Source organism: Carassius auratus, unplaced genomic scaffold (genome assembly GCF_003368295.1).
Source record: "Carassius auratus strain Wakin unplaced genomic scaffold, ASM336829v1 scaf_tig00012155, whole genome shotgun sequence".
Classification (NCBI taxonomy): domain Eukaryota; kingdom Metazoa; phylum Chordata; class Actinopteri; order Cypriniformes; family Cyprinidae; genus Carassius; species Carassius auratus.
In genome coordinates, this window is record NW_020524264.1 from 123,821 (window position 1) to 139,895 (window position 16,075).

Sequence of the window (16,075 nt, forward strand, 5' to 3'; positions counted from 1 at the left end):
TAAAAAAAAATCAGCTACTGCTGATTCCTGTGAGTCTTGTCAAGCTGAAACGGTCTTTGTGTCCAACTGCTGATTTTTTTTTTTTTAAGTTAACTTTCAAAAATAGTGAGTAGTGTTTTGTTTCAGTTCTTTGTAGTTGATTATCCACTGCATCCAGGGTAGTCAGGGTATCTTCCGTCCATTCCAAATCCATTTTCAATTAAAAAAACTGAAAACGAAAGGAGGATTCAAGTGAGAGAACATGAATTCAGTAACGAGAAATGGAAAAATGGCTCGTTTATTTCTTATTCCATTTAGTTTAACAAACGGAAAATTAGTTTTTGGCTCGACTTCTCATTTTGTCGTTTGGGGTTTACAAATAGGTTTATGGCTTCAATATTTCTTTCGCACTTGTGGGTGGCGCTGAAATGCTCCTTTCATCTGATTGGTCGAATCACTCCGCCTTCAGCTCGGTCTTTTCATTCTTTCAGGCAGAAAGAGTCACTGTAATGTCTGAAACCACCACTCACTGTTAATTAGCGTAATATTTTAAACAGATGTGGTTGGGCACATAATGCTGCGACTTGCAAGTGACCCCTTTAAATTATTTCTAGGTTATAGTATTGTGTGATTATTGTCCCACTGATAAATAAAGTGGAAATAGTTCTGTCTCTTTGGATAAAAGTGAAGTGGAAATAAAAATCTGACTGAACAGTTCCATGATAATATGTCTGTAACATTTACCCCTATCGTCTTTTAAGTCTAAAGGCACTAGGTAAGTGTGTGTGACATTAATAAAAACTAATAGAAAGCAAGCAAAAAAACATTTATATTAATTATATTTGCACTGTCTAGTGCAAGTTTAAGCACAGTAAATAAACTTCCATTATTACTCCTGTTATTATCAATGAATTTGCCTACACCAGGGATGCCCCAAACTCGGTCCTGGAGTTTAGCTCCAACTTGCCACAACACACTTGAGGGGAAGTTTCTAACATGCCTAGTAAGAACTTGATTAACCGGTTTAGGTGTGTTTGATTAGGGTTGGAGCTAACTCTCTTTTTACTATCTCTCATTAAAACAGTGGGTAGTACAATTTGACAATGAAAAATCCTACTGTAAAATTATGGTCTATTAATGTCTACACCTACCACAACCCTAAACTTAATTTTAGAATGAAGCAAATACAGTAGTTATGTGTTATATTCATGGTTATAGAAGGGATACAGCTGTAATAATTTTTACAATAAATAATTTTTTCTACCTATAAGATTGTGTTTTATTAATTTCTATACCTACCTCACTAAACTACCTTTACAACAATGCAGATACTTTTGTTTAAAATAGAGATCATGCTGCTCCCATAATTCTGAAAAAAGACAACTAAACAAAATAACGTAATAGGGAAATAATGAGAACTTTAATAATGTGCAGTAAACTGTTTGCACTACAAACCATTGTGCTCATTATTAAGAAAATGCATGAAAATAATATGGTAAGACACACCCATTTGCAATATCAAGCAGCAACACAAGCTTTTCTGTACACGGATGAGACAGGAAGCCAGACCCATAAAAAGTGACTGTTCCCACTCTTACGATAAGAAAAAGGTGGAGCTGTGATGGTAAAGTGAGTGACCTTGCTTTCTGGAATTCCCCTTGGGCCTGCCAGATTACACAATTTAACAAAAATTTGTTTCACTTATTGTTTCACTCTCACAATATTTTTATGATTCTTCAGTGCTAGTTTTTATGTACTATTTAATTTTTACGTAACATCAGTATTTTGGTAAATATTTAGGTTAGGTGAATTTTAGATCTTCCATCATTATGAATTCATATGCATATATGTTATTGTATAAAACTGTTGTTGTTGGATAAGTATTATGTGTTATTTCTTTGCATTCATAATAACAGATTAGCTTTAATAAGCGGTCAAAATATTTTTATTTTTAATGATTACTGTTAATGATACAAAAAAAATAATGTGATTTTCAGCATGTCAAACTTCATAAGAAGACATTAAAAATAAAGTGAAACAAAACATAAAAATAGTTTCACATTGTTATGGATGCTTTTCAAATGGAAAGCATGCATAACATCTAGGCTGCCATGTAATCAAGCTCCTTCGAAGGAAGTCTCAATGTTTTAGTCTTAGTTTTGCAGCCTTCATTCAGCTTATTTAGAAGAATGCATCAGCACTGCGAAAAACATCAGCATTGTACAAAACTGACAAAGTTGTTTCCTGAATTTGCTGGTGTTTGCAATGTGTTGATTTCTATCAGTTGCTGTACAAACCATGAGACATTTTGTAACAGTTTGTACACAACATGTCTGAATGAGAAATGATTCTAAACTTTGAATTTACGCTGTACAGTGAGGCAAACAGTGTGACAGTATAATAGATATGTATAATGTTTTTGTTTTGTATTTACAAAAAAATGGAGGCAGAAGTATATATAAGTAATTATAAAATTGAGTAACAAATACATTTAGAACATATACAGAGATTCAGACTCAAATTGGAAAAAGTTACAGATTTTTAATATATTTACCAATAAATGTCATGTCACAAAATTATTCACAAGAACTGTTAGATTGTGTTCTAATTTCAACATATCATGCAAGTAGTGTCAAAATTACTAATAGTAATCGCGTGTGTGCTGATATCCATTTCATTACAGATGTAACTGGTTAAGAAGAATTATTTTTATGATATTACATTTTCTTCTTCCTGTAATCTTTTACAGTGTTTAAACTGTACCATAGTAATGTTAATACATTTTATTATAGGGAAGAAAACATATGTGCCTAGTTTTTTCACTCTCAGTGACCAGCTTGTCCACCATCAGTAACAAGAAAAGTTTTTCTTTTTGTTTCACTTTGACTGGTTAAAATGTAATAAGTAACATTATGTCCATGGATTATGTAAGTACTTTAAGAGCCCTCCACCAACATTTTGTACGGACCTGAAACATTAAAGAGGTATACAAATTATTATTAAATTAATTAGATAAATGCAAAGTACATTATAATGGGGGAAAACTGTCAAAGCCTTACCTTATCACTGGACGAGCCTTTGATTTGTGTTTGAATATGACGAACTGGGTTACTGAGACTATAATAACAACAATAACAACAATGACCACAACACCAGTCACGATTCCAATAACAAGACCATTCGGAGTATATTCACATTTAGCATCAGATGATGTTGTTCCTGTTTCTATTTGTTTACGACCCATACTCTGACATCTGTAGATATGCAACAGTGTGATGTTAGCAAGTACAGACCTATTAGAACAGGAATTTAATGTAAAACTTAATGTAAAGCTACTCACTTTGTATGTGGCTTACAAGCTGTAAAAGTGCCATCAGAGTAGGTGCCATTTGTGCATTCACCACACACAGTATCAGTGCTGGCTGTTCCTGTTAAGATATTAGGACACCGAGTTATTTGAAAAATAAACTTTCAAAAATTCACTCAGTCTAAATTAAATTCAAAACACTACAAGGCTTTAATTAGTATTCAATATTTAGTTTTTAACATTGATTATTCAATATTAAGAATATTGCGAACAGTATACGTACATACGTTGGATCAGTTTATCTAAAATTGGTAATTTTGACAATAAGTTTTCATTTTTCAAAAAAATAAGTTACTGTGTAAGACTTTGTTTGCTTAGTACCAAAAACTATGATCCACAAGATCCACTTGTGCTTGCTAAAGAGTGCAGATACTTGATTTATATAGATATAAACTATACTGTAGCTAGAATTACTATATCTCCAGAAAGTTGATAAAGAGAGCTGTGGCATTTTCATCATAAAAAAAGGTATATAGCTAATTAAATATATTAAATAAGGTCTAGTTTAGTGATTATTCTTTTCTGCTTATTCTAATATGCAAGTAACTTGTGAGTAGTATTTGCCAATTATTTGTGCACTTGCTTCAGTAACATCTACACAAATAATGAGAACATCCGTACCTTTTTGTTGGATGTATTCTCCAGGATTACATTGAGAATGTTTAACAGCTAATTTACAGCTGCCTTTTTCTCTGACCATACAGAAGAATCCTTTAAGTGGCTCACAAACAGTATTTGATAACCGTGTACAGGCCTTCTGTAGCCTTAAACCTAAATATATTGAAACATAACATTTATTAAATAATGAAGCATGTTAAATGATTGTACTCATTTGGATATCCTGAACTCTCTGCTTAATAAATGTAAAACCATCACCTGCATCACAGGTTGAGCAAGAAAAGCAAATTTCAAGCCCATTAGGTTCATCAGTGTATGTGGATGCACTACAGGATACACAAGTCGTGCTGGTATCCACTGTGCAATGCCATAAAACACGACTACCTTTAAAAGTATATAGGATATTAGAAGGTTCTTTTTTACAATTCAAACTTTTCTATAAATGTTTTTCTAAGCCCTGAGTCAAGATATCTTGAAATTCTTCTTGTAAACAATTGTACTAAAAATGAAATATCTCTTTTATTACTATGAACTATTCACTCACCAGGTGCACACATAGGGCAGCAATGTCCATTTATCTCATATTCATCACTGGAACAGATACAATAAGCTAGTTCTATGTGTAGCAAGGCAATAGAAACAATGTACAAAATAATCAACAAAAGCTTCATTTTCATAAAGATGCAAAATGAGTCAACTCAGTGTGTCTGTGCAAAGAGCTGATAGTGGATTTTGTCTTTCTATCAGACTTCAGAAGCACTTCTCTGTATTGAATGTCGCAGGTTCTGATCATTTTCTGATGGATATAATTTTCTGTGGAGTGGGGGGGGGGGGCAGTAAAGGACCCAATACAGTCTAAAATAAAGGAAAAAATATGCTGTTATTTACCCAAAACACAAATAAAAGATATTCAACCAAAAATAAATGATCAGTTCAACAGTAATTCTTTTAAAAACCATGAAACAATGCTATTTTTAAAAGCAGCTTCTTCAGTAAGAACACAATTTCTTACTTCTCAAGATCCTGAAAAATTATATTTGGCGTTACCCAATCAACTTGACAAGAAGTGAAGACATTCCTTAAACAAATTTACCAACACAAAAGCATAAGAAAAGCACTTACTTTAAAGGAATAAGATGTTTCTCACAGCTGCAGACCAATCTATTGATAGGGGTGGCAATAGTAATGAATAAAGCATGTGACTGATTGTGTACAATGTGAAAGATGTGATTGTTTCCACTAGGGAAACAAAAAAAACCTCAAACAATGACTGATTTGTATTTGGCGTCTTTTTTTTCTGTAGTACAAGCTAATCATTGTCCATCGGGTCAGAGTCATTTTTATGTTCCCATGATGTTCCCATGACATGGCGCATAACAAACACATGACAAAATGTCCTACTGTGTGTTCACAAAATTATCAGTTAGCAGGCAAAAATACTGAACTTTGTTTTTCGCCTTCAGCTCAAAGCGATGTGTTCTTTTACTGAGCAAGCAAATTGCTACTATAATTAAAACAGTAAAACAAATGTATTAAAATGTTGTTGTTTTCTTTACTTTGAACCGCTGTATCCAGCTAAAATATTAGCTTATTTATTAAGCTTTATCGACTATTATCCTGTGAAAATGCCATCTGACTCAGAAGAGAAATAAGTAGAGATCAAGCACTGGAAGATAGACTTGAATTTACAGAAAATTCACCTGTTCCACTATGTTCAACTATGACTGCTGCCCACAATGACTGCTATAGTCACAATTTCAAACACAGTTTAATTTAAAAACTACAAAAAACTAACTTTATGCAAATACAGTATAAACCAATAATATCACTGCATTATAAAGTTTAAAATCATATATATATATATATTTGTTACACTCAGGGTCATGTAGGCAAGGTCGGATCCAAATGCAGGCTTTATTGTAGAGAATGGTGAAACAGGCAGTAATCAATGAGCGTCAAGTATGTCGAAGGATATCCAAAATCAGAAACGGTCCAAGGCAGAGGTCAGGGCAGGCAGCAAAACAATCAATAAACCAGGTAATCAGTCCAAGGTCAAAAACAGGTAGGCAAGGCAAAGCAATGAAACGGAAACAGGGTACAGGCTAAACCATAATCAGCAAACTGTGTGTGGATGTGTCCAACCTTTATAGTGTGAGACTGATGAGGTGATGAGAGACAGGTGATTGCAATTGATGAGTCCTGGCAAAGGATTATGGGAAATGGAGTTCTTTATATATATTTTTTATATCTTAAAAATAAGGGGTGCTAAACCAACAGGACTTGATTATGATCAAATCACAAACAATCCTAAAATCATAACAAACAATTCAGAAATATTTAATGATTATTTCCCTTTATTATGTCTTTCTTGAGGGTGAGCGTGATTTCACCATGTACAACATCGGCTTGGATCAACATCCTGGTCTAAGTCTATATTTTGGACAATAATGTTGACCCAGGATTATCAAAAGATGTGGATCCAGGAACATTTCTTACTTGGCAAAAGGACCCCTTCTTGAGTCCAGTTTGGTTTTCTTTTAAGTTTTCACAATATCTTACTATCAGCCATGACAATTCTAGTCTTTTAATTACAATTCTGCTTATTTACATATCTGCTAATTGTTCATGATTTTTAATGTGTCTGATAATTAGCTGAACTTGTTTAATTTATTTGAATATGGAAACACTTTTATATATATATATATATATATATATATATATATATATATATATATATATATAATATATATATATATATAATATATATATGTATATATATAATTATTTGAATATTTGCAATGTGATTCCTTGTACAATACTTCTATGATTAAATCACTCACATATTTAGTAAGATTGATGACATCTTCCATAGCCTTTTCTCTTAATTTAAGATTTTTTTTCATTTCTTCAGCAGCTTTGTGAATAGGTCTTCAGAAAGCATTTTAATGCTAAAATTAGCTCCTAAATCTGTGAAAGGTTAGGAATAATGAAGAGGACTCCTAAGTCACTAAGACCAAATCTGAAATATCCTAAAATGGCTGTTGCTAGCAATCTACCTCGGAATATAAACATTTTAGAAACATTTTTTCTAATTGGTTTGGTTTGGAGGTTATCCCAGTTGTAAATGTTAGATTATGTCCTTGTCATGATCTGGTGATTGAACTTCCAATTATTCACCATCAGAGGCCATTATCCACAACACAGACTCACACTACATGGTACACCCCGGATTAGAGCTGAAGATCTTTGCCCGAACCCGATGGGACCCGCGCTTGCGCTCCGGTTTGCGAGGTAAACAAGCGGTCATGTGATGTGTTTCGATTAGCGCGATAAAGATGCGAAAATGAATGCTGAGCAGGTGTAACGGAGGCTTGCCTCTGGTGATTACGTTTTGGTTGCACCAGCAACTAAAGCAAACTCTGAGGTGTGGAAAAGTTTTGACCATGTTTATAATGAGAATAATGAGTGAATAATGACGCACCATCCGTGAGCGCAGGAACGCGCTGAAGACGTCTACAGTGGATTCAATCATTTTCCTCCACAAAAACATGTAGACCTAGCCTACACTGTAAAATGTAATTGCTGAGCTTACTAAAATGATTAAGTAAACTTAACTTACTTTATTAAGTTTTTTGATATTACTTAGTTAAACTAAGTAATTCCAACTTTTTCCCCACTCAAAGTGCTTAAACTCAACTTGTTCATTTAGCTCAACTTAAAAGTTTAAGTATTGTGAATGCACCAGATATACAGTAGGTGGCGATAATACTCCAAAGGAGTTAGAGATCATTAATTGGACGAAGAAGAAGACGACTGCACATGCTAGTTACTTGGTTCAGATAGCAGGTTCATTAATTTGCACGTGGCTGGATAAGAGAATGATAAGGTGAGTCTCATTTTTTATAGTTTAACTGCTACATTTTCATTACAAAATAATAATATATCAATCAAAGTTCATAAACAGTAATATTTTGTTAAAATATTTATATAAAATCGATGGATGACGTTGGATTGCTCTTAGCAATCTAATAATTGGTAATCGTCTCGCTTTAAAGATAAACGTGTTTTAGGTCAACAGACAAGTTTCAGAGGTGGATAGAGTAACAAAAACTTAAGTAAAATACAAGTTACTGTGTAAATGATTAGTTGAAGCTATAGTCTTAATAATTACTTGAGTAAAATGTATGCAATGGAAAAGTAACACGTTTATAATTAGTGTTGATGTCGTTTATATATAAACAACGGTTTTCAGATTAGGGATGGACGAGAGAAGCTCTTTACACGTGTAACGTTACTCATACCTGCAATTGAACATTTGAGCATAGTATACAGGATTTTTGCCTTGTGTTCTAAAATAAATACAATAATGTGTAAGGTTATATATTCTGTAAGCACGTGTGTCTAAGCGACGTTTTTTTCTTGAGACTAAAAACTCATTCTGATTTTAAACACCTCACGTGCCTTCAGACCATATACTGAACAAATTAGTGATTCGTGAGCCAGTTTAAATCGTCTTTCTCTGTTGTCTTTTCAAACGAATCGACACGAAAACCATTAATTTAATGCCTTAAAATGCAAAAGAATGTTAAATAAGAGGTGCTGCAAAGAAACCAATATTTTATACAAGTTTTTAAAGTGGATGCTAAAAATTGTTTTTACAAATTGCTTGTTATTAATCCATATACTTTAACTCCGTTAACTTTTTTGCAGAATGTTTCTTTGAAGAGTGCAGTGGACATGCAGTGGAAGTGTAAGTTCTGTGTTTATTTCTGTGAAAAGAGAGCTCTGCTATTGAAGCATTATCGGATTAAACATGGAAGCTACACAAGAACCAACCAAATTCCTTGTCTTCACACAGACTGTTTGTGTTCTTTTAAATCATTCAATGCTCTAAAAGTGCATTTAACAAGAAATCACTCTGAAAATGCAAAACAAACAAGTGGATCAGAACCAGCACCTTTGATATTTCATTGTCCTCTCTGTGAATTTAAAGAACCCTGCACAGAATCCTTGTTTTTCTGCCATTTGCGTCAACATCTGAAAAATAATGAAATGGTTCAGTGCCCATACAAAGACTGCAATTTTGAAAGCAGAATTTATTCCACATTTAATGCTCATAAAAGTAAGCAACACCAGTTTAGCACGCAGAGGAACTTAAAGCCCAACATTTTAGTGGAGTTGCAAAATATTGCTGCCGATTTACAGCAAGATGTTACACAAAGTACAGCTTCTTGCTATGATTCAATTGATTCTACAGAGTTTGGCCAGGATGAATATGTAGAAGGTGACCCAAATCAAAGTCTAGATGATTTACAGAGACAACTAAAGCATAATTTAGGATTGCTTTTCCTTAAGATGCAAACCATTCTGCATATATCTGATGCAGCAGTACAAGAAGTAATACAACAAATTACTCAGATTTTTCTTCTGTCAAGGCCACTTTTGAGTAATGGCATTCAACAGATTTTAAATCAACATGAAATCACTTATAGTGATAATGTTTTGAAAGAAATTGTGAAAGTTGTCACAGAAAATAATCTGCTCTTAAAAATGACTGAGTCTGGTGAGCCTCTATCTACCATCAGTAAAAGAGCATCATACTTTGAGAAAGAATTTCCAATAGTTATGCCAATAGAATACAAACTCGACAAAGAATCACAGTCTTTTGCATATGTGCCAATCTTGAACATGTTACAGCTGCTTTTAAACCGATCAGAGGTCCTTGATAAAGTTCTTGCTCCCGATGGAAGTGCATGTGGAATTAGTTCCTACAGAGATGGCACTAACTACTCTGAGAATCCTTTTCTGATGGCAGAAAAATGTAGGATTTTACTTACCCTCTACACTGATGAATTTGAAATTGCCAACCCTCTTGGCACTTCAAAAAAGAAACACAAGATGTTCAGTGTTTACTGGGTCCTTGCCAATCTTCCCTCTAAGTATCTGTCTTCTCTTCATGCAATTCAGTTGGCAATCTTATGCAAAGCTAGTGCAGTGAAACGGTGTGGATATGAAAAAGTCCTACACCCTCTTGTTCAAGATCTGAAAACATTAGAGAAACATGGCGTCTTTGTAGAGCGGTTAGGAGAATGTTTATTGGGAACTGTTCTCTGTGTGTCTGCTGATAACCTTGGTGCCCACTCCTTGGCAGGATTCCAAGAGAGTTTCATTGTGGAACACCCCTGTCGCTTCTGTATGGTGAAGAAGAGCGAAATCCAACAAAGAGAGGTACGGACAGGAGCATTTGAATCCAGGACCAAGCTAAATCACGAAAGGCAAGTTGAGGAAGTTTTAAAAGATCAGAGTTTGGTTAAACAGTATGGTGTGAAAGGTAGTTGTGTCTTCAGAGAGCTAGACTATTTTCACACTATCGGCGGCTTTCCACCTGACCTCATGCATGATCTCTTAGAGGGTGTCATACCCGTTGAAATGGCAATGTGTCTTAATGATTTGATCAACAAAAAGTACATTACTCTTGACTACTTAAACAGAACAATCAAGCAGTTTCCATACAAATTCATGGACAAGACTGATCAGCCTCAAACTATTCCAGTTGCCTTTGCCTCTAGAGGCACAATTGGTGGTAATGGCCATGAAAATTGGGCACTTCTAAGACTTCTTCCCCTCATGATTGGATTTGATATCCCAGAGAACGATCCATCATGGGAGATTTTAATGCTTTTGAAAGACATTTTGGAACTGGCGACGTCCTTCAGATTCACTGAGGAAACTATTGATTTCCTTGGGGATAAAATTTCAGAGCATAGAGGTTTGCTTTTAACAGCATTTCCTCATTTTGCATTGCGTCCCAAACACCATTACATTGAGCATTACCCACAACTTATACGAATGTATGGGCCTTTAAGAGATGTCTGGACAATGCGTTTTGAAGGCAAACATAAGTTCTTCAAGCAAATAATTCGTGACACAAAAAATTTCAAAAATGTCCCTCAAACTCTGGCAGTCCGACATCAAAGAATGATGGCGTACCACATGGATTCAATTTCTTTTTTCAAGCCTTCTGTGCAGATGGAAAAAGTTGCAGTTACACTGATTTCATCTTTTCCTGAGAATGTTCAGAATGTTCTTCAGAACAACTTTGGTGCTCAAAGCACTGTCCTTGTTACATCCTCAGTATGCATTGATGGTATTAAGTACTGTCCTGATGTAGTTGTTTCTGTCGGCTCCTGTTCAGGTCTTCCTGATTTCAGGCAAATTGTTAAAATTGTAGTCATCAACACAGATGTTTTGTTTGTGTGCAAAGAACAGACAGCGTGGTACACTGAGCATCTGCGTTCCTATGAATTGTCCAGCCATGTACCACTTATGTCAGTCATTAAGCTGTCTGATTTGAATGACTTGTTTCCACTGCCAACCTACAAAATACAAGGCAGGATATTTGTTACAATTAAACACTTCATCTTGTGCTGAATGTTGTCTGGGGTCTAATACTGAAAATTGTGGATGTTTTCTCAAATTATTTTTTAGGTCCACATGACATAATGGAGACAAGAACTGTTTTAAGAGTGATTGTGACTGACAATGATATACGGAAGGTCACACTTCCTAGCAAACCACAAACCCTGGACTCCCTGATTGAACAGCTTGGGCAGCATCTTGATCTTCCATACACGTTCTCTCTTCAGTATGAAGACGCTGATTTTAACAATGCACTTGTTAACCTTACTGACATTGCAGATTTACCTGAGAAGCCCACTTTGAAGGTAATCTCTCTTGTGACATCACCTACACCGAGCCAGGCTGACACCGACATTATGTCTGTTACCTCTCAAGAAGAGTCACCTCTTACACGCCAGGATCCATGGCCAGAAACATTTGAAATTCCCAGCTTTTCCGTGAATGTGGAATACAGACTGCGCCAGGGAAACCTTTTGTTTATGAGAGATAAGACATACTTGCAAGTTCCCAGGGACATGAAACATGAAGTACTTGAAAAGCTTGCCGAGGCCATGTACAAATTTAAAGCATATCCCCGTGAAGAAGATTTCAATGATGTTGCATCGGCACTTGTCAAAAAACATCCATGCCTTTTTGAACCAGGCTCCTCCACTGGATGGAACGGATGGAAAAACAGTATAAAGTTTAAAATGGGTAATTACAGGAGCAAACTAAGGAGAGCTGGATGCACCGATGTTCTTGTTAATTCAATGAAAAGAGGGAGCCAAGATTCTCCAAGAAATGTCAAGAAACCCAAACGATTCGAGATAAATTTTCTACCCAATATGCCTGCTGGTGAAAATGAAAGCAGCATGGAATCAAAACGATTAGAAATTGTGGAGGAAATGAAGAAACGACATCCAAGTTCTACACTGATAGCACAGTACATGGACATAACTTTTTCGCTAAGAAGAAAAGAGTTGGTTGAAAAGGAGCCTTCAGTAAAAGAGACTTTACAAAGATGGCCAGCACTCTTCAGGGAAAGTCAGGTAATTAAGACACATTTTATCTAGGGCATGTAAAAATGTTTCAAGTCTTAATGTGTTTTTGTTCTCCTTTTCGTAGATTATTGCTGAGTTCAACCGGATAACAAGCAAAAACCTCAAGCAAGAATTCTTCTCAGCCCTTGATAAAAATACTTCTCGTTTTCTGGAGATTTTTGAATCCAAGAAAGGCACAGCTGGAAAAAAGCTCTCAGAGTATCTAATACAAATGAAGTCTGCAGTAAGTGTTTTTTGTCAAGTTTAAAGTGATCCGTTTTCACTCTTGATCTTGATGTTTTATGTGTTATTTGTTAGAACATCACTGATGTCACTGCTCGACGGACAGCAGTTCTCCGTGGTCTTGCAGTCCTTCTTGGAGAAGACACTACAGACTTCTTCAAAACATGTTTTGTAAGTATTCTAATTTAATATCTTTTAAAAAATGCTACAAGAAAGATCTCCCAATTTTTGGGGAGATCCTCTGCGCAAAGAGGTCTCTATATTTAGCCATTCTTTACCTATGTCCCGTGACAGTTTTAGCAGCATCCCTTCTCCACTCTATCGCTTCACTCTCTGCTGGTATATACGGTTTCAGCAGTAACAACAAAAACAAACTCCTTTCGATGACCAATAATTATTGTTAAATAATAAATTAAACATTAAAAGGATAGGGAAAGGATCTCATTTTGTTACAAACTTGTATACATTTTTGTTCTGATGAACACAAGGACATTTTGAGGAATGTTTGAAACCAAACCGATCATGGGATGGATGTAACTGTTTTACTAAAAAGATATTGTTATTAAATGTTTCAAAGATGCTTTTGCTGAAAAGGTCCAAATTATCACTGACAATTCCCACTGAAGCCCTGTTACAAATAGTTACTTCCAGAACTAATAACAGCGCCTTAAGCAGTTTAAATTTTTAAAAGGAACATGCACTTGTTTGCGTTTGCAATATAAGAATGTATTTTAATATTGCTTTTCTTTCTTTCTTTCTTAGGATATTGATATTGTCACACCTCAAGTATCAATAGGAATTCTCACTGTGGTGCCAGAGGACAGCCCCATGTCTCCACAAGGTTTGCCATTGGAGGTCACTGATACAGCAATCATTTTGGAGGGTCTTATAGCAATGGATGGACTTGAGAATGTTCCACATGCCATGTGTTTTGTTTTTGGACTGATCTATGCTTTAAATATGGAGTACCCTTCACAGCTTAAATACACTTTTGAGTTCATTCAAAGGGTTTTTCTTTCCCTGGGGCACAAATCTCTCAAGCCAAAACTGCAATCACTAAAAAACCTACTGTTTTAATGTTTTTTTGTTTTTTTTTGTTTCTGATTGCAGAAACAAGTCTGGTTACTGTAGGTTTGTTTTTTGCGTGTATGTTTCTGATGGCAGAAACAAGACCATGTTACTGTAGGTCTGTTGCAGCATTTTTTTTTTTTTTTTAATCAGTCACCTGCCAACCTGGATACAAAACAAAAACTCCAGTCACTAAAAGCTTTGTAGTCAAGAATTTGTTCAATATATTTTTAATTGCAGAAACCAATTGGTCTATTGTTGCCTTCTGGGTGTTGTATCCAGATTGATGGGTGACTGATTAAAAGTCTTAATACCTGCAACTTAACCTTGATGTTTTTATCTGTTTTTGTTTTATGCTTCTGATGGCAGAAAAAGACCATGTGATTGTAGGTCTGTTGTTGCACTTTTGCAATGTTGTTGATGGATGACTGATTAAAACAAATGTTTTATTTAAAATCTTAAGTGTTTGCAGAAACAAGAACAAAAACAAAACTCTAATTGCTGCATAAATTGGATGTTTTGGTCAAGGTGTGTTCTTTGTGTTTCTGATGGCAGAAACAAGACCGTGTTGCAGTAGGTCTGTTGTTTAATTTTTTGGTATAGTTTTAATCGGACACCTTCCAACCTGAATGCAAAACCAAAACTTTTAGTCAAGATGTTTGTTAGTAATAACAAAGATTTCGTATTGTGTCTGTTGCATTTAGGGTGTTGTATCCAGGTTGATGGGTGACAAATCCCTATACCCACAACAAAAATGTTTTAATCGGTTATCTGTGTGCAGTAACACAAATGTTTTATTGTAGGGTTGATTAATTGGTTCTTTTAATCACTCACCATCAACCCTTTTTTGCTTTAAAAAACAATTTTGTACACGGTTACATTAAAATGAATGTTTTTACAAACTTTTTTTGCTTTACTCGTTTTTGTTAGTTTAGCTTACTTAAAAATGTGAGGCAATCGGTTTCCTTAAATTTACTAGTAAAGTGAACACTAATAATAAGTTAACTCAACTAATGCTTTTGAGTCACCAGTACTTAATTGTACTTGATGTTTAAGTTTAGTCTACAAATACTATTTAGTTTTGCCAACTTAAAATGAATACTATACTTTACTTAATGAATAAGTTTAGTTTACAAATACTATTTAGTTTTACCAACTTAAAAGTAATACATTAGTTTACTTATAAATTTAAGGCAATCGGTTTCCTCACTTTTTTAAGTTAACTCAACTTATTACATTTTACAGTGTAATCTCTGTGAGTAAAGGTTTTTCAAATGATAACTAAATATTCATTGAGTCTTAAATGCATAATGTTGACAGAGTATTTACGCTAATGTTGGCATATTCTTTTATTAAATAAATCAAATCCGGCGGAGCCTTTATCTTTATTTCGTTATTGCCAAATCTTAATTTAAAATGTATCTTAATTTATTTTTAAATGACTCGTTTTTATTGATGTGTTGGTCTATTTATAGGTTAAATGAGCCTATGTCTAGAATGCTGAGATGTTAAGATGTCACAGAGGACTTATTTTATTTCTTTATTCCAACTTCAAAGTGGTCTAGACTCAGGGGCGTCGCACCCGTGGGGGATGTCGGGGTTTTAACACCCACACTTTTCCCGGTGAGAGGGTTCGACACCCGCACATTTTCTGCAGTTTTTCCGCAGTTTTGCACAAACGCCTTACTACAGTCGTTCCTCCGTTTCTCTGGCCGCTCTGTGTCTGCGCTCGCCGCGGCTGCCTCCCCCTCTCAAACTTGACACCGGCTTTGAGTGTGATCGGCTGATGATTGGCTGTTCTGCCTTAAGTCCCGCCTCTCTTGGCGTGTTATCGGTCAGCTCGTGCTGAGGAGGCGGGAACTTATGGTTATTTACATCTCCCTTTTCCAGGTACTTTGAATGAGTGTTTATGCTTTAGAGGTATTTAAATAAGCTTGATATGTGTTTGGGAAGATGTTCTGTTAATCGTTTTGTTGACATGTCGAGTGTTTTTGGTATTATATTTCGTTTTTTAGACTAATGCTAATTGCTATTATTGGGATATTGTTTGCATACCTGTTGAAGAACTATGAAATTAAAGTGTATATTATTTTAATGTTTAAAAACAGTAAATTGTTACATGATTTATACCACCAGAGAAAAAGCTTTGTGTGGGCGTTTTTTCTCTCCTTTTCTGATTTTGCGTTTTTTTTCTCCCCTTTTCTGATTTTGCGTTTTTTTTCTCCCCTTTTCTGATTTTTTTTTTTTAATGTAGGATTATTTTTTCCCAGCCAAACGCTGCAAGCCAGAAATCCCGCACAGTGCCAGAGAACTTTAAGCCCTGCATTTTGTACCCCTCTGTCAATGTGTTCATCATTTTTAT

The 16,075-nt window shown here is 35.0% G+C and overlaps 2 protein-coding genes across 4 annotated transcripts; one reads left to right on the top strand and one right to left on the bottom strand.

Moving 5' to 3' along the window:
* Window positions 1-2,483: 2,483 nt before the first annotated feature.
* On the bottom strand, window positions 2,484-5,233 carry LOC113073443 (tumor necrosis factor receptor superfamily member 14). Its single transcript, XM_026246335.1, has 7 exons — window positions 5,087-5,233; window positions 4,509-4,819; window positions 4,223-4,348; window positions 3,968-4,117; window positions 3,320-3,407; window positions 3,039-3,233; window positions 2,484-2,947 (listed from the first exon to the last, which is right to left on the bottom strand). Exons 2-7 carry the CDS (start codon window positions 4,639-4,641, stop codon window positions 2,890-2,892), a joined length of 750 nt encoding a protein of 249 aa, XP_026102120.1. The 5' UTR covers window positions 4,642-4,819; window positions 5,087-5,233; the 3' UTR covers window positions 2,484-2,889.
* Window positions 5,234-7,761: 2,528 nt separating this feature from the next.
* LOC113073445 (sterile alpha motif domain-containing protein 3-like) lies at window positions 7,762-14,603 on the top strand. Of its 3 annotated transcripts, XM_026246338.1 has the most exons (7): window positions 7,826-7,850; window positions 8,675-8,714; window positions 10,116-10,192; window positions 11,453-12,411; window positions 12,488-12,646; window positions 12,721-12,816; window positions 13,408-14,603. In XM_026246338.1, exons 4-7 carry the CDS (start codon window positions 11,467-11,469, stop codon window positions 13,720-13,722), a joined length of 1,515 nt encoding a protein of 504 aa, XP_026102123.1. In that variant the 5' UTR covers window positions 7,826-7,850; window positions 8,675-8,714; window positions 10,116-10,192; window positions 11,453-11,466; the 3' UTR covers window positions 13,723-14,603. The 3 variants fall into 3 exon arrangements, with proteins under 3 accessions (XP_026102121.1, XP_026102123.1, XP_026102122.1); XM_026246336.1 differs by lacking the exon at window positions 10,116-10,192 and having other exon boundaries at window positions 7,762-7,850; XM_026246337.1 differs by lacking the exons at window positions 7,826-7,850; window positions 8,675-8,714 and having other exon boundaries at window positions 10,116-10,239.
* Window positions 14,604-16,075: the final 1,472 nt, after the last annotated feature.